Source organism: Lichenostomus cassidix, chromosome 5 (assembly GCF_008360975.1).
Source record: "Lichenostomus cassidix isolate B80296 chromosome 5, HeHo_3.0, whole genome shotgun sequence".
Classification (NCBI taxonomy): Eukaryota; Metazoa; Chordata; class Aves; order Passeriformes; family Meliphagidae; genus Lichenostomus; species Lichenostomus cassidix.
In genome coordinates, this window is record NC_139486.1 from 59,288,212 (window position 1) to 59,311,541 (window position 23,330).

Consider the following 23,330-nt stretch of genomic DNA (forward strand, 5'->3'; position numbering starts at 1 on the left):
GAGATAGGACACTGGTTGGCAGGAGGATGCACAGAAAAAGAAAAAGGGCAAGCAGGCTCCAAGCTTAAAGTTACAAACAGTGATTTAATTACCTAATAGAGTTGGAGGATAAATGCAAGGCAAAAATAAACTTTTCATACAGTTTTTGTTCACTCCCCCCCCCCTAAAGAATCTATAGTATTCACCCCCTTTCCTCTTTTATAACCACCAGACCTGGGTAGGGAGGCAGGGGGTGGGGGGGTATTTTTTTCAGTCCACAGAGCAGGTCCATACATCTATTCATCACCACAGTTTTTCTACTACGAATACTCTTTATCTATACTTATTTCTCCTTCTCATCAGGCAGTTTCTCTGCTCTCACCCCCACCCTCTTAAGAAGCAGTCTCTCTGCTCACCCCCCTTTCCCTCTTTCCAAGCCCACAACACAGACAGGGGGCAGGTTGAGAGGGGTTTGTTCTCTGGTCAGTCCAATCAGGGAGAGGGGTTCTCTACTTAGCCAGGGGTTCCTCCCACAAGAGACAGTCCTCTGGGAACTTCTTTGGCGTGGGTCCAATCTCATGAGCAACATCCTGCCCGAATTCTGCTGCAACATGAGTCTCTTTGTCCATAGACTGCTGTGCAGACTCTGCCAAGCTGAGGCCAGGCTGCTTCCATGCCAGGAGCAAGGCCTTTCTCTTCCTTGAAAAGGCCTCTGTAGCTTTAACTCTTTCGAGCCTCCAAACTGGATCACTGCCCTCTCCAGGCATCCACCTGCTCCTCTGGAGTGGGCTGTGGGTGGATTTCTGCACTCCTGTGGACTCCATGGGCTGCAGGGGAACCTCCTGCTCCCCCCATGGCCTTCAGCACAGCTAGCAGAGAGTTTTCAGCTCCAGCACTGGAGCAGCTCCTCCCCCACCTTCTTCACTGACCTTCACGTCTCCATGCTGTTCTCCCTCACATATTTTCACCTCCACCTCCTCCTCCTCCAACTACAAAGAAGTGAAAGAAGTGTGTGCCTGCTTTGTTTTGATTTCTTCTTAAATATGTTTTCACAGAGGTGTAACCAGCACCTCCAATTGGCCCAAACTTGGCCAGCAGCATGTCCATCACCTTCAGAGCCATCAGAGATTGGCTCTGCTGGACTTGATATAAAAACTTGCAGAACTTGCACTCAGGACACACAGGAGCCATCTCTGTGTTACTCCCCACCCCTCAGACACATCCCCAGGCCTACCACAACAGCTTCTGAGGGGTCCAAATTTCAACTAGATGTTAAAAATACTTTCCTGATGTTTTGGGCCAATCAAAACCACCACATTGACACATGTGAGGTTAAACATCTAAGAAGCATTGATTAACAGAGTTGTTAATGATTAACAGAACAGAGCAACTTCCCCATATGAGAGGGATTTTCTCTCCCTGTCTCCCATTTTCATGTCCATTGGAAAGTAGAAACTTTCTGAGGTACAACCTCTTGTCCAGGAAAGGACTCCCATCATGAAGGGAGTTTCTCCCAAGGCAAGTGCAGAAGGATCATGATCCTTCCATGTATTTTTCTAGCTCCAAGCACCTTCCTTGTCTCCAGTGTCACCCAGGCCACTCTCTACCTGAGCTTCTTGTTTTCCATGGAAATGTAGAATGGTTTGGGTTGGAAGGGACTTTAAAGACCATCCTCTTCTGACCCCATGCCACAGGCAGGGACTAGAGTACATTGCTATTCCACTAAAGTATGTTGCTCCGAGCTCCATCCAACATGTCCTGGAAAACTTCCAGGGATCCAGGGGCAGCCACAACTTCCCTCAGACGCACCTCAAGTGGAGCCAAACTTCAAGTCACAGTTGCAACATGAGCAGAGCTAAAACCATCCAGACAGCCCAGAGAAAATGGGAGAACCCAGCAGAGGCAGTTCCAGCTCCAGCCCCTTGTCCTGACAGCCCACAAGACAGCCCACAGCCCCAAACTCAGTGTGCATTTTGGGGAAAGCCTTCCAGAGGCAAGCCCAAACACCTGCCCACTCGTTTTGGCAACAGGGCTCAGTGTGAATTTTCCACACCTCAGTTGTCCCGTGTGTCAGGACCTGCTGGAGATGGAAAGGAATGACTCAGGAATTGTTCTGCACTGCTGTGCCAAGATTTCTTATCCACCTGCATGCTGGTTTTAAGCAACCACACCAAGAAAATCCATTTGCAGAATGTCTGATTCTTGGTGACTCAATTTTAATATTCCACATGGTAGGAAGCTCATTTCTGAGGCTGAGAAAGCTCAGACCTGTGGAAAAGGAAAGATTCAAAGCAAAGACTTGAAAACAAAATCTTTCAAAGGTGTCCCTGTGTTATGATCCAATTATTAAGGTTCTTTAGAAATACCTCTGCCCGAATTAAGGTACAAACGAGACCATATGCCAGTCAATATTTTGAGTTTTATTTGATAGAAAATATGAGAGAGAGAGAGAGAGAAGAAAAGAGAGAAAAAGAGAAGCAAGAAAAGAGGTGGGGGGGACAGAAAGAGGGAAAGAGAAAATATCACCATCGTGGATCCCAACAATGTTGCGTTGATCCTCTCCAGCTGGTCTCCTTGGTGGTGATGGTCCCCCCCAAAAGCACAGGATGCCATGGGTTAATATACACTCAGGCCAGGGGCAATGTCCAGGCATGTCCCCCCGGGGGAGGGGGCAGCCTCTAGCAGCAGACTCTGCTTGCATCACCTGCACTCCTGTGGTGCCAGGCCTAGCACTCTGGGGGGTCTTTGATGGACTGTGACTCCCCCTCAGCTGCCTCTCATGTGAAAGTCCCATGGATGTGGCCAGTGAGGTTGGGGGTTCCACAGCTGGGCCAGTTTGTGTCAACCTGGCTTCTGTGAGCTGTGCTCTGCCCCCACCCCAAACTCAGCCAGGGATGATTCTCAGCACAGCTGGTGGCTTTGGCCTTTGTGTATGCATACCTTTCCCTGAGCCCGAGATGATTGAACAATAGGGTTTCCCTTTATCTAATCTCAGCAGTTTGACTCAGTCCAAAGTCCCAGTCAGGTATCTTCAGGGAGGTTTCTTTGATTGTAGCTTCTTTATACACTTTTTGTTATAATGAGCAAAACTTTATATCAATGTTTGAGGCATGAACTATTTCAGTCTCTGACACCCTGCCCATGGAGAAAGGGTCAGAATGTGACGATCTGTAAGGTTCCTTCCGACCCAAACCTTCCCATGATGAATCCTCACATCATGCTGAATCCACCCCAGGCAGGAGTTCCCCTGCTGCACACAGCACCAGCCTGACAGAGCTCCAGGAGCATTTGGACAGCACTCTCAGGCACAGGGAGGGATTGTTGGGATGGCCAGGGAGCAGGTGCAGGAGATGGCCAGGATGGTGCAGGGCCAGGAGCTGAACTCTGTGATCCTCATGAGTCCATTCAAATTCAGGATGTTTTTTGATTCTATTTCATGTTTATTCTATTTCATAAGAATTCCACTTTATCATGATTCCACTGTGTTGTCCCTATTCCAGGGCTCTGGCACATCCTCAAAAGCCCTCTGGAAGGCAACTCCAACAGAGAGGGTGAATTCCTTTGCACAGCTCCCAGCCAGGAAGTAAATCAGAGGGTGGGCACTGCTGTTGGCACAGGCGAGCAGGACAGAGGTGCTGAGGGCAAAGACAGAGGGGTCAAAGGCTCTCAGCAAGAGCCAGAACCCAAAATCAGCGGTGAAGAAGGGAAAGAAGGTGACAGGCAGCAGGACCAGGGCACAGAGCTTTCGTGGGGGCTGTTTCCATGAGCAGCACAGGAGCCTGGCCAGCAGGGCTAGAGCAGAACAGATCAGGGTGAGCACTGAGAAGAGGTAGCTCAGCACCAAGGCCACCAGCACCGAAGGGCAGAAACAGGGGTTGACGGTGAGCAGGAAGGAGAGGAGCCAGAGCAGAGCACACAGGAGCACCGGGAAGCGCTGGGAGCGGTGGCAGGGCCAGCAGGACACAGGGAGGACAAGGAGAGCTGTCCCAGCACTGAGGGTTGTCAGAGAGTAGAGCCGGGCAGTGAAAGAGAAGAGGATGGTGACGTTCAGCCAGGCTGTCACACCCCGTGAGCCCAGCTGGTGGCAGAAGCTCTCTGGGACATAAAATATCCCCAGGGCGATGGTGATGAAGAGCAGGAAGGTGAAGTCAGCGATGGCCAGGCTGAGGATGCAGATGGTGATGGGGTTCCTGCGGGTGTGGAAGCCGAGGAGCCAGAGGACAGCCCCGTTCCCCACCATTCCACACAGGCACAGGAGCAGCGTGACAGGGACTCTGCTCGAGTGGCTGTTGTCACACTCGGTCCAGTTGGAGTGCTTGTCCTCATTCCAGCTCCCGTTGGAGACTTTCCCACCAGGCTGGCTCCAGCAGGCAGGGCTGGCTGTCTCTGTGGCAGGGGACAATGTGCTCATTGTGACACCTCTGCTGCTTCTCCTTCCCCCCACACAGCTGCAGGGGTGACAAACACAAAACCTTACCAACACTGCTGTCCCCCACACGTGGCTTTTCCCATCTTTTCCCACCCCCAGCTTCCATGTGGAGCAGCACAGGGAGAGGCAAGGGACAGGACAGATTGCTAGTAGGATGTGGGAGATGGGTATGACTGCCTGGCACAAAAGCCAGGGAGATACCTCCTTCCTGGCTTTGGATAGCACAGAACTGGAGGAGGAAAAGAGTTGGAGAAGGAAAAGATTGCCTGTGGAGATATCAGGGTGAGGGTCTTTGGGCTGAATCTGACCTGTATTGTCATGTGTCATTTGATATCACTTAGCTCCTGGATTCCTTCAGCAGGACACTCATGTCAGTATTCCCCCTCTCCCTTTCCCCACAATATTTAGAGCCTTAATACCCTACAGACTGAAATTCCCCCACCAAAATCAGTCAGCAGCTCCCACCTCAATAAGGGGTACACTGATTGCATTGAAGGAGTAGAGTCTCACCTTTCCTTTCACAGCCTGGAGAATTTCACTGGAGCAGACACATTGTGGGTTCACATTGCCTCACACACACCAGCTGCTGTCCCTGGGTCAGGATCTTCAAGAGCTTCCCTGGAATGCTCACTTGGGAAAGGGGAGAGAAGCCTGCTGGGTGAGCCTGGGCAGTGTCCAGTGAGGGGTCTGTCCCAGGCCCCCTTTTGTCCCTGCTGGATCATGTTCTCCAGGGCTCTCACAAACAGGGAACTATTTCAGAGCCTTTGCTGGGATCAGAGCTCTGCTTCTAATCTGCTCTTGACTTTGTCCAGGAAATGAGTAACAGGAGAGAGCCTCAGCAATGAGACCTGTGGGAAAGCAGTTTGTCTCTGTGTCAGGTTCCTCTTTCGTTTTAAAGCAACCCCAATCCTGAAATCTTGTCTTTTGAACTGCCTGAACTTGCCCCTCTCATTCCTGGGGTGAATCCCTAGGACCCTGCACTACAAAATTTGTTTCCTGGTTCAAATATTGCCTTGCTACTTGTATACCACAACTTCAATGGTATTTGACTTTCACCATGCAGTTTCCAAGAGGATTCATGTAATAATGGAATGCTGTGTGTGAGCTGGAGCACAGGCATACAGCAGAGGGGTGGTTTAATATTGCAGAAATGTAATTTTTTGTGATAAGAGGTGAATCAATGCTGCTCACTTTGCTTTAACCATTAGAAAGTTAGAGGTTTCATTTGACTCATCTTCTACACTCCCTTGGGAGTCAGACAGCAGCCTACAATGAATTCCACAGAATTCCTAGAAGGCTGAAATGTGATGATTCCCATCCAGACTGACATGTGTCTGGGAGCTGGGATGCTCCTGCTGGAATCTGGTGTGTGTGGAGACCCTGGGAGCAGAACTGCCTCCTCTCTTCCTCACTGACACTGTGTTTGTGTCCCCAGCTATGGAATCTCACATCCCCTCACTGGGCCAATCCTTTCCAGTGCAAACAGTTGATGATCCATGAGCTAAAGGGGCTCCAGGAGAGCTGGAGAGGGACTTTGGACAAGGACTTGGAGTGACAGGACAAGGGGGAATGGCTTTCTCACTGACAGAGGGTGGGTTCAGATGTGATGTGTGGGAGAAATCCTTCCCTGTGAGGGTGCTGAGGCACTGGTTGTCCAGAGAAGCTGTGGCTGCCCCAGGATCCCAGGAAGTGTTCCAGGCCAGATTGGATGGGGTTTGGAGCCACATGGCCTAGTGGAAGGTGTTGCTGCTGGCAAAGGGGTGGGATCAGTAAAAACAACCACAAGTGCTCCCAGGATGGAGGAGGAGGAGGATGAGTTCTGGTGAAGGGCTGATAGGGGGATAACAGCACTCCAAAATCTGATCTCTAATTACTTTTATTGCATCATTAAGGGGATTGGCAGTAATTAATGTGGGGTCTAACTGCTGATAACCTGGCTGCAAGCAACTCTTTGCTGTCCTTCCATTGGACAGGGTGTGCCCACAGCAGAATGAGAAAAAGGGAAATTCTTGGCTCAGCTGTGCTCCTTTTGGCCCAGGGGAGCTCTGGCAATGATCCTGGAGCTCTTCCCAGAATGGGAGTTGTTCCTCACAAGCACCCAGCTGCCTCCCCAGCACTGCCAGCATTCCAGTGCCACCAGCACCACCAGCATCCCTCTGCTACTGGAGGGGCCATGACCCCTCAGGGAACAGAAATGAGCAATGGTAGAAACCTGTAGGGAGAGGAAAGGGACAGCAGTCGGAGAATGGGACATTCTGCAGGGGAGCATTTCTAATCAAGAAGAAAATCAAGAAGAAATGACAAGCCATTTACACAGTTCTGGCTTTTTTAAAAAGCCACTTCCTTTGCAGCACAAACCAAAAAAAAACCCCAAAAAACTCAGATGTAGCCAAAGCTGCAGTTTCTGAGTCCCCTGTGACTCCACTGAGTCTTGGGAGGCAAAACTGCAACAGGGCACAGAGAGGAGTCAGTGGGACAGGAGTGGGGACCTCCTGGGGATCTGGGCACTTTCTCCTTCGTGTTACTGACCTGGGAGGCTCTGCATTAGGATATGGATCCAAAAGGAGCAAGAGATGCTGGGAACTGCCACTGATCTGGACAGACACCCTTTGCCTGCTCCTGCCCCACACTGAACAGGTCAGTGCAATGTTTTCCTTCCTCCCTACCCCACCTGCCTCTCCTCCAGCAGCTGCTCTGTTCCTGCCACCCTCTCCCAGTGACTGCAGTGTCCTCCCCAGCTCCTCCCTCTGCCCTGAGCTTCCCTTCTGTATCTTGATATTGAAATGAGATGGAAAAAACTTTTTAATGCAGTGGAACACATTGGGAAGCAGGAATTCTTTATCTGTGCAGGTCACACAGAAGGATCTCTCCTTTTTCTGTGTGTGGTGAGACTTTTCAACAGGTCTTTTATCGATTATAATCAATCAAAGTCACAAGAACAAGTTTCTTTTCTAATGCATACACATCACTTTCCTAGAACTATTTTCCATGCATCCACCTGCTCCTGGGAGTTCTTTAATCCTCCTGCAGGTTCATTAATGGAGGTCTCTGGTGGTTATATTCACTGAATGCTGCAATATCAAATATGATCTTACCTTGAATTTTCCTTTGGCCATGTGTTGTTGCTTCTCGTTATAGAACTTGTCCCAAAACCACTGCAGGCCTCCTTATCTCTTTCTCCACTGGTTCCAGTCACATTTGTCATTCTCTGTCCACACCTTTACATACTTTTGTCATTTCGTCCAGCTGGTCTTTTAACAGCTTCAGGGAAGCTGAAAATTTTTATTCTCTGTGTTCTTTATCATTCTCCTGCTGAACATCCCAACCGTCCCACCTCCCTCTCCCACCCCACTATTTCCACTGCCCTCCTCCCCTGCACATCTCACTTCTCTCCACTGCATCCTTCCTGCTGCAGGGAGCTGCTGAGGAGCTGCATGGTCCATCCTGGGATTCTCCAAGCACTGACTCCCCATCCACTCTGACCACAGCCAGGGGCCTCATCCCACCACCTGCCCAGCGTCCATCCATGGAGGTGAGCACTGTCACCCCCCCTCCTGCCTCACCCACTGAAGGAGATGATCCATGTGAGATAGATGTCAGCAGCATGGCCATACACAGTGTCACACTGCTCATTGGCCTCTGTGGGCTGGCTGGGAATGGGGCTGTCCTCTGGCTCCTCAGACTGAAACGCCTTAACATCAGAATCTTTAATCTGGCTGTCGCTGACTTCCTCTTCCTCCTCTTCACAGTCCCCTCTGCCCTGCTCTTCCTGGTGGAGGATGTGTCCTGCTCCACTATCATGCCCCTGGTGTACCTGAGCTTCCTTTTCCAGATGTCTGTGTTCTCCTACTACTGGTTGCTGTGGCTGCTGACAGACTCCAGCATTGGGATGTGCATGTACAAGCTGTACCAGGGCTTCTGCCACTGCCGCCTTCCAGAGCGCCTGCTGTGGGTGGTGCACAGTGTCGAATTCTGGGCTTTCTTCACTCTCATCACTGTCATTCCCACGATGACTTCCCTGTGTCCATCACACAAGCAGGAGCAATGTCGGGTGGCTCTCATCTCCACATTTGCATTCATCCTGCTCCTCTTTGCTGCACCCGATGTCATTTCCAGATCAATCAACTTCATTCAGGCAAAACGTGGCTCCCAGCAGCAGCAACTCAACAAGCGTGACATTGTTATCTTCCTTGCTGTGCTCTTCACTCTCCTCCTCACCATCTGGAACTTCCTGCAGCAGCTTGGCTACATTGTTGTGTCCTCCCAGGTTTTTTTCCTGCTCAACTGTATCAACAGCACCAGCAAACCCTGCATCTACTTCCTGGTGGGGAGGTGTTGCAGGAACTGCTCCATGGAGTCTCTAAGGAAATCTCTCCAGAGGGTTTTTGAGGAGCAGGAAGACAACTCTGCCTGCAAAAAAGATGCCACCACAGACACAGTGGTCTGAGCCTGTTGATCCCTTTGACTGCACTGCTGAGGGACCCTGGGAGAGTGGCTGAGGGTCTCCTTGAGACACCTGATGAAGAAATATCCTCAGGATCTCCCTCCCACACTGTATTCCTGCAGGAGAAGCAAGCAGGGGCATGTGGGAGGGATGCTCTGCTGGGAGCACATTGGAGCATGGCTTCCTCCTCCCTCCCAGGTCCTTGAACACTATTCCCCCAAAGGGATATTTCCCAACACAGCTGTGATCCCAAAATGCCCCTGGCACCTTGTTCCTGCATCCCACTGCAGTCTGATATCAACAAACAGCATCCTGAACCCTGAGCTGCCTTCACCCCATCTGCCAGCGCTTACTGCCTTCCTCTGGCTCCTGCTGCCAGCCGGGAATGGGGGTGGAGGGAGGGAGGGAGGGGACACAGCCATGGCTTGTGCTCCCTGCAGCAAACATGATCCCGAGTGCCCAGAGCTGGGATGGCAGCGGCACAGCTGGCATGGGCAGGATGGCCCAGGGGCTCAGCATTCCCTTCCCAGCTGCTCTCTGAGTGGCACAGCAAAGATCTCCCTGGTCCCGGCTGGAGCAGGGCAGCAGTGGGGCTGTCAGGGGGGAAGGTGGCCCCGGGGGGAGTCTGGGTGTGTCAGAGGGGTCAGGAGGGGTCAGGAAGGGTGTGGATGCTGCTGATCCCAAATGTCCTCACTGGAGAGCAGCAGAGCTACAGGTTGTGCTCAGAGCCAGGGAGAGGCCAGGAAAGCTGCTGGATGGGATGGGATGGGATGGGATGGGTTGGGATGGGATGGGCAGTGGGGTGGAAATAGGAATGGGGAGCGATACCAAAAGGGGCTGGAATAAACTCTCTAACACAATGGGAAGCATTAGGAAGCAGGAATTCTTTACCTGCACAGGACACACAGAAGGATCTCTCATGGTTCTGTGTCTGAGGTGAGACTTTACAGCAGGGGTTTTATTCATTATTACCATATATATTCACCAAAACTCGATTCTAATCTAATACCTAAACATCACTTTCCTCACACTAATTTCTGTGCATCCACGTCCTCCTGAGTGTCTGCCGTGGTTTCAGCCTCAGCCAACACCAGGCACCTATGGCAGCTGCTTGCTTGTTCTCTGTCCTGCCACATCCGGGAAGAGGGGAGAAAAAAAAAAAAATTGTTAAGCATTCATGGGTCGAGATAAGGACAGTGAGAAAACACTTCAAGGGAAAAACAGGCTCCACTTAAAGTTGCAAAGTGAATTTATTACTAACAGATTCAAAGGAGGATAATGAGAAGTAAAAGAAACCCTTAAAGACACTGTTTTTCCTCTCACCCCCTCCCTCCTTCCCACCAGCAGTGCAGGGAGGGCAGGGTGTGGGGCTTTGGGTCAGCTCATCCCCAGGATCTTCCACTGCTCACCCACGCGACCATGGGGGCACATGGCTCTGAGCTCAGTCCTGTTCCTGTATTCCCTGTGAATGACCCTCATTGCCTCAACCCCAGGGAATAAACTCCATCTCCTCTGGCTCAGCAGATGAGTTTCATGGGGTTTTGGGGGATCTCTTGCCTGGACAGAGTGTGACAGGTTAAGCCTTTGGGACACATCCAGCATGGGATGGCAGTGATTTCCCAAATCTCTGTGGGGCTGGGGCCTCTAGATGGCAGGAGAAAGGTAAGGATCTCAAGGAGCATCCTTCCCTTTCTGTCTGACAGAGCCAGCCCTGCATTCCCTGCTGATGGGAAGAGACCAAACTGACCCCAGGTAGGGCTGCTGAGCTGGGGGAGGGACAGCAACATTCCCTTGCCCATTAAGTGGGAATTTGTCACATTCTTTCATTCCAAAATTAAATCATTCTGAGTAAAGTGCAGGGATGATGGTGAATTCCACAGAATTCTGGTGCCTGTGACCAAAAAAGAGCTTGAAATAAGGAAATTCACATAGCCAGGTGCTTGGACCATTTTATTGTGCAGAAATCAGGGGGTTATGCTGCTGTTCTGCAGAATGAGGCCATCCTCTGGTTCCCCAGCATCAATGTCCAAGGAAGCCCTTCAGCACCTCCATCCTGAACCTGGCCATTCTCAGGAGGAGCTGAACAGCAACTCTGCACAGCAGCTTGAGCCAAAATCCAGGTTGTACTGATCTTTTTCATGTTGTTGCTACCCCATAATTAGATCTGGATTTATTCATTTTGTTTGTTTCCAACATGGTAACTCTGCCCCCAAAATGTGTTGAATAAACAACATCCATTTGCTGCAGAGCTCATCCCTGGTGAACAGTGTCCAAAAATTGCTTGTTTCCTTAGTTTTTCCCTCTCTAAAGCCTCTGTCTTGTGTGAGGAGGGCAGGTACCTGTCTCACACCAGAGCTCTTCCTAAGGCACATTCCTGCAATGCTTGGGATGGTGTAGACAGTGCCAAGAGCTCCTCATTCCTGAGAGAGATCTGGGCAGCAGACACATCTCTTGCTCAGGGGAAGTTGTCCCTCCTTTTCCCACTGCCTTAAATCCAGGGGAAAGCAACATGCCACTGCTTCTGGAAAGGGAAGTGAGAGTGAAAGCCTTGGGTGGTGAGTCATGCTTTGGAGACACACATGAGGTAAAATATCTAAAAATCATTTAGAAACAAAGTTGTTAATGATTAACAGAACAGAGCAACATCCTGAGCTGAGAGGGATTTTCTTTCCCTGTCTCTCATTTTCCTGTCCATTGGAAAGTAGAAACTTTCTGAGGTAAAACCTCTTATCCAGGAAAGGACTCCCATCATGAAGGGAGTTTCTCCCAAGGCAAGTGCAGAAGGATCATGATCCTTCCATGTATTTTTCTAGCTCCAAGCACCTTCCTTGTCTCCTGTGTCACCCAGGCCACTTCCTACCTGAGCTTCTTGTTTTCCATGGAACCATAAAATGGTTTGGGTTGGAAGAGACTATAAACACCATTCTCTTCTAACCCCATGCCACAGGCAGGGACACCTTCCACTAGAGTACATTGCTCCAAGCCCCATCCAATCTGTGCTGGAAATCTTCCAGGGATCCAGGGGCAGCCACAGCTTCCCTCAGACACACCTCAAGTGGAGCCAAACCTCGAGTCACAGTTGTAACGTGAGTGGAGCTAAAACCATCCAGACAGCCCAGAGAAAATGGGAGGATCCAGCAGAGGCAGCTCCAGCTCCAACCCCTTGTGCTGACAGCCCACAAGAGAGCTCACAGCCCCAAACTCAGTGTGCATTTCGGGAAAAGGCTTCCAGAGGAAATCCCAAACACCTGCCCACTCGTCTGGGCAACAGAGCTCAGTGTGAATTTTCCACACCTCAGTCTTTCCATGTGTCAGGACCTGCTGGAGATGGGCAGGAATCACTCAGGAATTGTTCTGCACTGCTGTGCCAAGATTTCTTATCCACCTGCATGCTGGTTTTAAGCAAACACACAAAAAAAATCCATTTGTAGAAGGTCTGATTCTTGGTGACTCAATTTTAATATTCCATAAGGTAGGGAAGCTCATTTCTGAGGCTGAGAAAGCTCAGACCTGTTGAATAGGAAAGATTCAAAGCAAAGACTTGAAAACAAAAGCTTTTGAGGGTGTTCCTGCCCATGGAGAAAGGGTCAGAATGTGATGATCTGTAAGGTTCCTTTCGACCCAAACCTTCCCATGATGAATCCTCACATCATGCAGAATCCACCCCAGGCAGGAGTTCCCCTGCTGCACACAGCACCAGCCTGACAGAGCTCCAGGAGCATTTGGACAGCACTCTCAGGCACAGGGAGGGATTGTTGGGATGGCCAGGGAGCAGGTGCAGGAGCTGAACTCTGTGATCCTCGTGAGTCCATTCAAATTCAGGATGTTTAATGATTCTATTTCACAGTGATTCTATTTCATAAGAATTCCACTTTATCATGATTCCACTGTGTTGTCCCTATTCCGGGGCTCTGGCACATCCTCAAAAGCCCTCTTGAAGGCAACTCTAACAGAGAGGGTGAATTCCTTTGCACAGCTCCCAGCCAGGAAGTAAATCAGAGGGTGGGCACTGCTGTTGGCACAGGCGAGCAGGACAGAGGTGCTGAGGGCAAAGACAGAGGGGTCAAAGGCTCTCAGCAAGAGCCAGAACCCAAAATCAGTGGTGAAGAAGGGAAGGAAGGTGACAGGCAGCAGGACCAGGGCACAGAGCTTCCGTGGGGGCTGTTTCCATGAGCAGCACAGGAGCCTGGCCAGCAGGGCTAGAGCAGAACAGATCAGGGTGAGCACTGAGAAGAGGTAGCTCAGCACCAAGGCCACCAGCACCGAAGGGCAGAAACAGGGGGTGACGGTGAGCAGGAAGGAGAGGAGCCAGAGCAGAGCACACAGGAGCACCGGGAAGCGCTGGGAGCAGTGGCAGGGCCAGCAGGACACAGGGAGGACAAGGAGAGCTGTCCCAGCACTGAGGGCTGTCAGAGAGTAGAGCCGGGCAGTGAAAGAGAAGAGGATGGTGACGTTCAGCCAGGCTGTCACACCCCGTGAGCCCAGCTGGTGGCAGAAGCTCTCTGGGACATAAAATATCCCCAGGGTGATGGTGATGAAGAGCAGGAAGGTGAAGTCAGCGATGGCCAGGCTGAGGATGCAGATGGTGATGGGGTTCCTGCGGGTGTGGAAGCAGAGGAGCCAGAGGACAGCCCCGTTCCCCACCATTCCACACAGGCACAGGAGCAGTGTGACAGGGACTCTGCTCTAGTGGCTGTTGTCACACTGGGTCCAGTTGGAGTGCTTGTCCTCATTCCAGCTCCCGTTGGAGACTTTCCCACCAAGCTGGCTCCAGCAGGCAGGGCTGTCTGTCTGTGTGGCAGGGGACAATGTGCTCATTGTGACACCTCTGCTGCTTCTCCTTCCCCTCACACAGCTGCAGGGGTGACAAACACAGACACCTTACCAACACTGCTGTCCCCCACACGTGGCTTTTCCCATCTTTTCCCACCCCCAGCTTCCATGTGGAGCAGCACAGGGAGAGGCAAGGGACAGGACAGATTGCTAGTAGGATGTGGGAGATGGGTATGACTGCCTGGCACAAAAGCCAGGGAGATACCTCCTTCCTGGCTTTGGACAGCACAGAGCTGGAGGAGGAAAAGAGTTGGAGAAGGAAAGGATTGCCTGTGAAGATATCGGGATGAGTGTCTTTGTGGTGGATCTGACCTGGATTCTCAGGTGTCAGTTGATATCACTGAGCTGCTGGATTCCTTCAGCAGGACACTCGTTTCAGTATTCCCTCTCTCCCTTTCCCCACAATATTTAGAGCCTTAATACCCTACAGACTGCAATTCCCCCACCAAAATCAGTCAGCAGCTCCCACCTCAAAGAGGGGGACACTGATTACATTGAAAGAGAAGAGTCTGACCTTTCCTTTCTCAGCCTGGAGAATTTCACTGGAGCAGACACACTGTGGGTTCACATTGCCTCACACACACCAGCTGCTGTCCCTGGGTCAGGATCTTCAAAAGCTTCCCTGGAATGCTCACGTGGGAAAGGGGAGAGAAGCCTGCTGGGTGAGCCTGGGCAGTGTCCAGTGAGGGGTCTGTCCCAGGCCCCCTTTTGTCCCTGCTGGATCATGTTCTCCAGGGCTCTCACAAACAGGAACTATTTCAGAGCCTTTGCTGGGGTCAGAGCTCTGCTTCTAATCTGCTCTTGACTTTGTCCAGGAAATGAGTAACAGGAGAGAGCCTCAGCAACGAGACCTGTGGGAAAGCAGTTTGTCTCTGTGTCAGGTTCCTCTTTCGTTTTAAAGCAACCCCAATCCTGAAATCTTGTCTTTTGAACTGCCTGAACTTGCCCTTTTCATTCCTGGGGTGAATCCCTAGGACCCTGCACTATAAAATTCGATTCCTGGTTCAAATGTTGTTTTGCCACTTTTAAACCACAACTTCAATGGTATTTGACTTAAACCATGTAGTTTCCAAGAGTATTCATGCAGTAAGGAATGCTGTGTGTAAGGAATGCTGGAGCACAGGCATACAGGAGAGGGATGATTTAATATTGCAGAAATGTCATTTTTTCTGAGAAGAGGTGAATCAATGCTGCTCTCTTGGCTACAAGCATTAGAAAGCTAGAGATTTCATTCGACTCATCTTCTACACTCCCTTTGGAGTCAGACAGCAACCTACAATGAATTCCACAGAATTCCTAGAAAGCTGGAATGAGATGATTCCCATCCAGACTGACATGTGTCTTGGAACTGGGATGCTCCTGCTGGAATCTGGTGTGTGTGGAGACCCTGGGAGCAGAACTGCCTCCTCTCTTCGTCACTGACACTGTGTTTGTGTCCCCAGCTATGGAATCTCACATCCCCTCACTGGGCCAATCCTTTCCAGTGCAAACAGTTGATGATCCATGAGCTAAAGGGGCTCCAGGAGAGCTGGAGAGGGACTTTGGAGAAGGGCCTGGAGTGACAGGACAAGGGGGAATGGCTTCTCACTGACAGAGGTTGGGTTCAGATGTGATAATAGGGAGAAATCCTTCCCTGTGAGGGTGCTGAGGCACAGGTTTTCCAGAGAAGCTGTGGCTGCCCCAGGATCCCTGGAAGTGTTCCAAGGCCAGGTTGAATTGCATTTGGAGCAACCTGGACTTTTGGAAGGTGTTGCTGCTGGCAAAAGGGTGGGATCAGTAAAAACAACCACAAGTGCTCACAGGATGGAGGAGGAGGATGAGTTCTGGTGAAGGGCTGATAGGGGGATAACAGCACTGCTAAATCTGATCTCTTATAACTTTTATTGTATCATTAAGGGGATTGGCAGTAATTAATGTGGGGTCTAACTGCTGATAACCTGGCTGCAAGGAACTCTTTGCTGTTCTTTCCTTGGACAGAGTGTGCCTACAGCAGAATGAGAAAAATGGAAATTCTTGGCTCAGCTGTGCTCCTTTTGGCCCAGGGGAACTCTGGCAATGATCCCAGAGCTGTTCCTAGAATGGGAGTTCCTCACAAGCACCCAGCTGCCTCCCCAGCACTGCCAGCATTCCAGTGCCACCAGCACCACCAGCATCCCTCTGCTACTGGAGGGACCATGATCCCTCAGGGAACAGAAATGAGCAATGGTAGAAAGCTGTAGGGAGAGGAAAGGGACAGCAGTTGGAGAATGGGACATTCTGCAGGGGAGCATTTCTAATCAAGAAGAAAATCAAGAAGAAATGACAAGCCATTTACACAGTTCTTGTAGAGCTTTTTTAAAAAGCCACTTCCTTTGCAGCACAAACCAAAAAAAAAAAAGATTGAAACTCAGATGCAGCCAAAACTGCAGTTTCTGAGTCCCCTGTGACTCCACTGAGTCTTGGGAGGCAAAACTGCAACAGGGCACAGAGAGGAGTCAGTGGGACAGGAGTGGGGACCTCCTGGGGATCTGGGCACTTTCTCCTTCGTGTTACTGACCTGGGAGGCTCTGCATTAGGATATGGATCCAAAAGGAGCAAGAGATGCTGGGAACTGCCACTGATCTGGACAGACACCCTTTGCCTGCTGCTGCCCCACACTCAACAGGTCAGTGCAATGTTTTCCTTCCTCCCTACCCCACCTGCCTCTCCTCCAGCAGCTGCTCTGTTCCTGCCACCCTCTGCCTGTGACTGCAGTGCCCTCCCCAGCTCCTCCCTCTGCCCTGAGCTTCCCTTTTGTATCTTGGTATTGAAATCAGATGGAAAAAACTTTTTGACACAATGGAACACATTAGGAAGTGGGAATTCTTTATGTGTGCAGGTCATACAGAAGGATCTCTCCTTTTTCTGTGTGTGGAGAGACTTTACAACAGGGGTTTTATCCATTAAAATCATTCAAAGTCATAAAAAAGTGATTCTTTTCTAATACATAAACATCACTGAATGTATTCACTGTATTCACTGTACAGGATTGCAGTATTCACTGAATGCTGCAATATTAAAGGTGACCCTCCTTGAACTTTTCCTTTGGCCATGTGCTGTTGCTTCTTGTTACAGAACTTGTCCCAAAAGCACTGGAGGCCTCCTTATCTGCTTCTCCACTGGTTCCATCCACGCTTATCCTTCTCTGTCCACACCTTTACATCCTTTTATCTTTTTGTCCAGCTGTTCTTTTAACAGCTTCAGCGAAGCTGAAATTTTTATTCTCTGTGTTCTTTATAATTTTTCTGCCAAACATCCCAACCGTCCCACCTCCCTCTCCCACCCCACTATTTCCACTGCCCTCCTCCCCTGCACATCTCACTTCTCTCCACTGAATCCTTCCTGCTGCAGGGAGCTGCTGAGGAGCTGCATGGTCCATCCCAGGATTCTCCAAGCACTGACTCCCCATCCACTCTGACCACAGCCAGGGGCCTCATCCCACTGCCTGCCCAGCATCCATCCATGGAGGTGAGCACTGTCACCCCCTCTCCTACCTCACCCACTGAAGGAGATGATCCATGTGAGATAGATGTCACCAGCATGGCCATACACAGTGTCACACTGCTCCTCTGCCTCTGTGGGCTGGCTGGGAATGGGGCTGTCCTCTGCCTCCTCAGACTGAAAGGCCCTAACATCAGAATCTTTCATCTGACTGTCGTGGACTTCTTCTTCCTCCTCTTCACAGTCCCCTCTGCCCTGCTCTTCCTGCTGGAGGAAGTGTCCTGCTCCTCTATCATGTCCCGGGTGTACTTGAGCTTCCTTTTCCAGATGTCTGTGTTCTCCTACTACTGGGTGCTGTGGCAGCTGACAGACACCAGCATTGGGATGGTCCTGTCCAAGCTTTGCCAGCACTTCCGCTGCCGCCGCCAGCTTCCCGAGCGCCTGCAGTTGGTGATGGTCAGTGTCCAGTACTGGGCTTTCTTCACTCTCATCACTGTCATTCCCACAGTGAATTCCCTGTGTCCATCAAACAAGCAGGAGCAATGTCTGGTGGCTCTCATCTCCGTGCTCACCATTATCCTGCTCCTCTTTGCTGTACCCGACATCATTTCTAGATCAATCAACTTCGTTAAGGCCAAATGTGGCTCCCAGCAGCAGCAACTCAACAAGCGTGACATTGTTATTGTCCTCGTTATGCTCTTCACTCTCCTCCTCACCCTCTGGAACTTCCTGCACCAGCTCGGCTACATTGTTGTGTCCTCCCAGGTTTTTTTCCTGCTCGCCTGCATGAACAGCACCAGCAAACCCTGCATCTACTTCCTGCTGGGGAGGTGTTGGAGGAACTTCTCTGTGGGGTCCCTAAGGGAATCCCTCCAGAGGGTTTTTGATGAGCAGGAAGACAACTCTGCCAACGAAGGCACCACCAGAGACTCGGTGCTCTGAGCCGGTTGATGCCTTTGACTGCACTGCTGAGGGACCTTGGAACAGAGGCTGAGGGTTTCCATGAGCCACCTGATTAATAAATATCCTCAGGATCTCCCTCCCACACTGTATTCCTGCAGGAGAAGCAAGCAGGGGCAGGTGGGAGGGATGCTCTGCAGGGAGCACACTGGAGCATGGCTTTCCTCCTCCCTTCCAGGTGCTAGAACACTATTGCACCAAAGGGATATTTCCCAACACAGCTGTGATCCCAAAAACCCCCTGTCACCTGGTTCCTGCATCCCACTGCAGTCTGATATCAATAAACAGCATCCTGAACCCTGAGCTGCCTTCACCCCGTCTGCCAGCACTTGCTGCCTTCCTCTGGCTCCTGCTGCCAGCCGGGAATGGGGTTGGAGGGAGGGAGGGAGGGAGGGAGGGGACACAGGCATGGCTTGTGCTCCCTGCAGCAAACATGATCCCGAGTGCCCAGAGCTGGGATGGCAGCGGCACAGCCGGCATGGGCAGGATGGCCCAGGGGCTCAGCATTCCCTTCCCAGCTGCTCTCTGAGTGGCACAGCAAAGATCTCCCTGGTCCCGGCTGGAGCAGGGCAGCAGTGGGGCTGTCAGGGGGGAAGGTGGCCCTGGGGGGAGTCTGGGTGTGTCAGAGGGGTCAGGAGGGGTCAGGAAGGGTGTGGATGCTGCCGATCCCAAATGTCCTCACTGGAGAGCAGCAGAGCTACAGGTTGTGCTCAGAGCCAGGGAGAGGCCAGGAAAGCTGCTGGATGGGATGGGATGGGATGGGATGGGGTGGGCAATGGGGTGGAAATAGGAATGAGGAGCGATACCAAAAGGGGCTGGAATAAACTTTCTAACACAATGGGAAGCATTAGGAAGCAGGAATTCTTTACCTGCACAGGACACACAGAAGGATCTCTCATGGTTCTATGTCTGAGGTAAGACTTTACAGCAGGGGTTTTATCCATTATAATCATACATAGTCATTAAAACTTATCTAATACCTAAACATCACTTTCCTCTGACTAATTTCTGTGCATCCACATCCTCCTGGGAGTCTGTCGTGGTTTCAGCCTCAATGAATGCTAAGCACCCATGGCAGCTGCTTGCTTGTTCTCTCCCCTGCCACATCCGGGAAGAGGGGAGGAAAAAAAAAATAGTTAAGCATTCATGAGTCAAAATAAAGGACAGTGAGAAAACACTTCAAGGGAGAAACAGGCTCAACTTAAAGTTGCAAAGTGAATTTATTACTAACAGAGTCAAAGGAGGATAATGAGAAGTAAAAGAAACCCTTAAAGACACTGTTTTTCCTCTCACCCCCTCCCTCCTTCCCATCAACAGTGCAGGGAGGGCAGGGTGTGGGGCTTTGGGTCAGCTCATCCCCAGGATCTTCCACTGCTCAGGGAGAGAAGTCCTTTCCCTGCATTGCCATGGGCTCCCTTCCACAGGAGACAGTTCTCTGGGAACTCTTCCAGTGCAGCTCCAAACTCAGGAACAGCAGCAGCACAGACAATCCTGCTGCAATGTGAGCTCCTCCCACGGGCAGTCAGTCCTCCCAAACTGCTGTGCTGTGGCTCCCTCATCCACGGGCTGCACTCCTCCAAGGACAGGCTGCTCCAGCCTGGAATCAAGGGCTCTCTATCTCCCCAACAGGTCTCCCACTGGATCACAGCCTCCTCCAGGCACCCACCCTCTCTGGCATGGGGCACTTCCTCCATGGGCTGTGGGTGGATTTCTGCATCCCTGTTGGACCCCATGGGCTGCAGGGTGACATCCTGCTTCACCATGGTCTTCACCACAGCCTACAGAGGAAACTTGCCTCTGGTGCCTGGAGCTCCTCCTCCCTCACCTTCTGCACTGCCCTTGGTGTCTCCATGTTGTTTCCCTCACATGTTGTCACCTCCTCTTCCTCCTTCCCTGGCTAGAAACAACTGCATGCACATTTGCTTTGATTTCTTCTCCAATATGTTATCACAGAGGAGTACCCACCATCTCTAAGTGGCACAGGCTTGGCCAGCAGCATTTATGTCATCTTCAGAGCCATTAGAGATTGGCTCTGCTGGACATGGTGAAAGCTTCCAGAAGCTTCTCACAGGAGCCATCTTTGTGGCACCCCTACTAACAAAAACTGGGCCAAGCAAAACCAACACAGAGGGTCATTCCATGGGGAGCACAGCCAGAGAACAGGGCTGAGCCAGGCTGCTCTGGCTCAGAGCCGTGTGGCCTCATGTCCCCATACTTCTGGCTGTCTCTGACACATCTCCAGGTGCCACATGTCCAGCAGTGCCTCACAGAGCTGTCACCTCCACCCCAGCAGTGTCCCCAGGGCTGTGGCTCCCCTCCTCACTCCTGCTTTTCCCCTCAAACACTGTCTGCAGAGCGAGTTTGATGGAGCACAGACAGTGCTGCTGGCAGCTCCCCACCAGCACATAAATCACAGGGTTGAGGGTGCTGTTCAGCAAGGCCAGCAGCAAGGAGGTGTTTTCTGGGAATAACTCGCCAGAATCAGAAAGGTTGAGGAGAACCTCCAAGCAGAAAGGGATGCTGAAGGCAAAGAAGAGCAGGACGTTGAGCAGGATGGTGACACAGGGCTTCCCTGGCTGCCACCTCTGGGAGCCACAGCAGAGCCTGAGGAACAGGAACAGGTTGGAAACCAACATCACTACGGACAGAATCAGGGAAATCACAAGGGCTACACCTGCAAGGACTGTCCCTGAGTCTTCAGTAAAGGTGAGGTAGAGGGAGGACACCAAAACCCCAGTGAGAACCCAGAGGGACCCACTGATGACACCCGAGAGGTGCCGGGGGCGGTGGCTTTGGTACCAGATGGGGCAGAGGATGGAGACACAGCGCTCCAGGCTGAGGGCTGTCAGCAGCCCCAGGCTGCTCAGGTCAAACAGGTGGCACAGGAGTTCCACTGCAAATACAAAATCTATGTAGAGAGGAGCAAGATGAATCAAAGATGTGCAAAATGCTGCTAAGGTCAGAAAAGCCAAGATAAGCAGGGAGAACAGGAGGAGCAGGGAGAAGTCACCTACAGCCAGATTTAGGGTGTAGACAGTGAAAGGGTTCTGCTTCATGTGGAAGCCCAGGAACCACACAACCATCCCATTCCCCACCATCCCACAGAGGGAAATCCCCAGACAGACCCCTGCAAGAGCAATCAGTGTGTAGGGAAAGCTCGAGCATTGATCTGGGAGATATTCCTCCAAGTCCACAGATCCATTCAGGGTGAAGTTTGTTGTGCTGGTCTCCTCCATGGTGAATGATCCTGTTCCCAGTGGTTGTCTTCTCTTTTTCCCACCACTTCCTAGGGAGAGATGAGGAACCAGAGGGAAATAAGGGCCATCAGTATTCCCAGCACTTCCCATCTGCTCACACAGCCCCACACCAGCCCCAGGAATAACCCCCACCCCTGCAATGCCCAGGACAAGGACAGGCGTCATCTGCCACCAGTCCATCCCTGGACTCTTACCTCCTGTAGGAACAGTGCTGTCACAGGAGCCCCAGGAGAAAGGATTTGGGGATGGCTGCTGGGACCACTGGCTCTGCTTCAGCCTCATCCCTCGTGCCTGGTGTGCAGCCCTTAGCCCAGAGATCACATGCCATGCTCAGAGCCTCCCCTCACAATCTCACCACATCAGTGACAGCTTCCCCTCACATGTCCCAGGGACAGAGATCTTGTCAGGAGGAGGTGGCTTCATCACCCCCTTCCTCTCCTCCCCCCAGTTCTTCATGAGGAGCTGCTGATCTGCTATGATCCTATTAATTCAGACACTCAAATTCTATAATTTTAAACACCATTTACTGGGTCTAAAACAATGAAGAAGGAGAGCACAGCACAGATAATATTATGTCCCTTCAGATGCTGTGAACCTTGAGGTAAAATACTCCTCTGGTGAGGGAAGATCCTGTCCATGGAAAGCCTGCTCCACTATGGTCATTTCAGCTTCTACAGGGTTTTGTGAACCCCTCAGAAATTCCAGACCTCATTGTGAACCCAGTCCCTGCCCCTTGGGTGCCAACAGAGCCCCTGAGCAGCAGCCATGAGGACAAGCACTGGCCTTGTGTCCACTTGCTGTGGGAAATCACCAGTGCCCAGACACAGGAGTGCACGAGGGCTTTGCCCACAGCCTCTCATCACATCCCATCTAACCACAATCAGCAGCCCAATTTCCCCTGCTGAGCATGTGTCTCCTCTGAGATTAGGTTTGTGGGGTACATGGTGCTGCCAGTGTGCTCTTATCTCCAAGTGGTTCCTTGGTTCCACAACCTCAGCCTTTCACAGCACAGGGACTGGCATTTTGTTGCTTGTTTTCTGCCCTTCTTTCATGCATTTTCCATCTCCTCTGGAGCTGTATCCTGTGCTTGTCATCCCCCAGACTGATGTGCTCCAAAGATACCCTTGTTGATGCACAAGGTCCATGGTCTCTCCAGGGTGTCCAGCCTGGAGCTGCAGGATTTGGAGCTAGAGGAAGACTTGAAACAAGGAGAGAACACAAGTTCAAGGTCCATCCCTGAGAGGGAGATGGAGAAAGGTGCAACTCCTGGAAGTGTGTCCCAGAAGGAAGTTGGGAGAAGTCTTTGAGCACCAGATACACGTCACTAGAGGCACTGAGCAACTTGTGCTGTTGCAGGTCTGCACATCAGGGATTTCTCACTCTTGGAGGTCTCTGGCTCATCTCTCTCACCTCTCTGCCATCCTGGGAATGTTATATGTCCCCTCCTGTGTTGATGGATACCCACCATCCACCACCACACAGGGAAAGCCAGAAGCCCCTCACATGGTGGGACAACAGCAGAGAATGGCAGGAAGAGAGGAAGGGGGTGACGTGGCCACCTCCTCCTGACAAGATCTCTGTCCCTGGGACATGTGAGGGGAAGCTGTCACTGATGTGGTGAGATTGTGAGGGGAGGCTCTGACCATGGCATGTGATCTCTGGGCTAAGGGCTGCACACCAGGCACGAGGGATGAGGCTGAAGCAGAGCCAGTGGTCCCAGCAGCCACCACCAGATCCTTTTCCCCTGGGGCTCCTGTGACAGCACTGTTCCTACAGGAGGTAAGAGTCCAGGGATGGAGCAGTGGGTGATGCCTCCTTTCTAGGGACAGGACTGGACAGGGTGGGAGTTTGTCCTGGGCACTGCAGGGATGGGGGTTCTTCCTGGGGCTGGTGTGGGGCTGTGAGAGCAGATGGGAAGTGCTGGGAATGCTGATGGCCCTTATTTCCCTCTGGTTCCCCATCTCTCCCT

At 51.4% G+C, this 23,330-nt stretch overlaps 3 protein-coding genes across 3 annotated transcripts; 1 reads left to right on the top strand and 2 right to left on the bottom strand.

The window, feature by feature from the left end:
• Window positions 1-3,448: 3,448 nt before the first annotated feature.
• Window positions 3,449-4,418, bottom strand: LOC146436813 (mas-related G-protein coupled receptor member X2-like). The gene has a single exon (XM_085063919.1). The coding sequence runs from the start codon at window positions 4,388-4,390 to the stop codon at window positions 3,449-3,451; it is 942 nt and encodes a 313-aa protein (XP_084920045.1). The 5' UTR covers window positions 4,391-4,418.
• A 3,594-nt stretch (window positions 4,419-8,012) lies between these two features.
• Window positions 8,013-8,855, top strand: LOC146436814 (mas-related G-protein coupled receptor member H-like). The gene has a single exon (XM_085063831.1). It carries the CDS (start codon window positions 8,013-8,015, stop codon window positions 8,853-8,855), a length of 843 nt encoding a protein of 280 aa, XP_084919957.1.
• Window positions 8,856-12,728: 3,873 nt separating this feature from the next.
• LOC146436815 (mas-related G-protein coupled receptor member X2-like) lies at window positions 12,729-15,190 on the bottom strand. The gene is made up of 2 exons (XM_085063832.1): window positions 15,152-15,190; window positions 12,729-13,538 (listed from the first exon to the last, which is right to left on the bottom strand). The coding sequence occupies exons 1-2, from the start codon at window positions 15,188-15,190 to the stop codon at window positions 12,729-12,731; spliced, it is 849 nt and encodes a 282-aa protein (XP_084919958.1).
• Window positions 15,191-23,330: the final 8,140 nt, after the last annotated feature.

Excerpts from the sequence above, each read along its gene's own strand:
- LOC146436813 (XM_085063919.1), bottom strand. The coding sequence starts at position 4,390 with ATGAGCACATTGTCCCCTGCCACAGAGACAGCCAGCCCTGCCTGCTGG.
- LOC146436814 (XM_085063831.1), top strand. The coding sequence starts at position 8,013 with ATGGCCATACACAGTGTCACACTGCTCATTGGCCTCTGTGGGCTGGCT.
- LOC146436815 (XM_085063832.1), bottom strand. The coding sequence starts at position 15,190 with ATGGATCATCAACTGTTTGCACTGGAAAGGATTGGCCCA. Across the intron at positions 13,539-15,151 it reads CACTGGAAAGGATTGGCCCA|AGCAGAGTCCCTGTCACACT; the intron begins GTGAGGGGATGT and ends AACAGCCACTAG.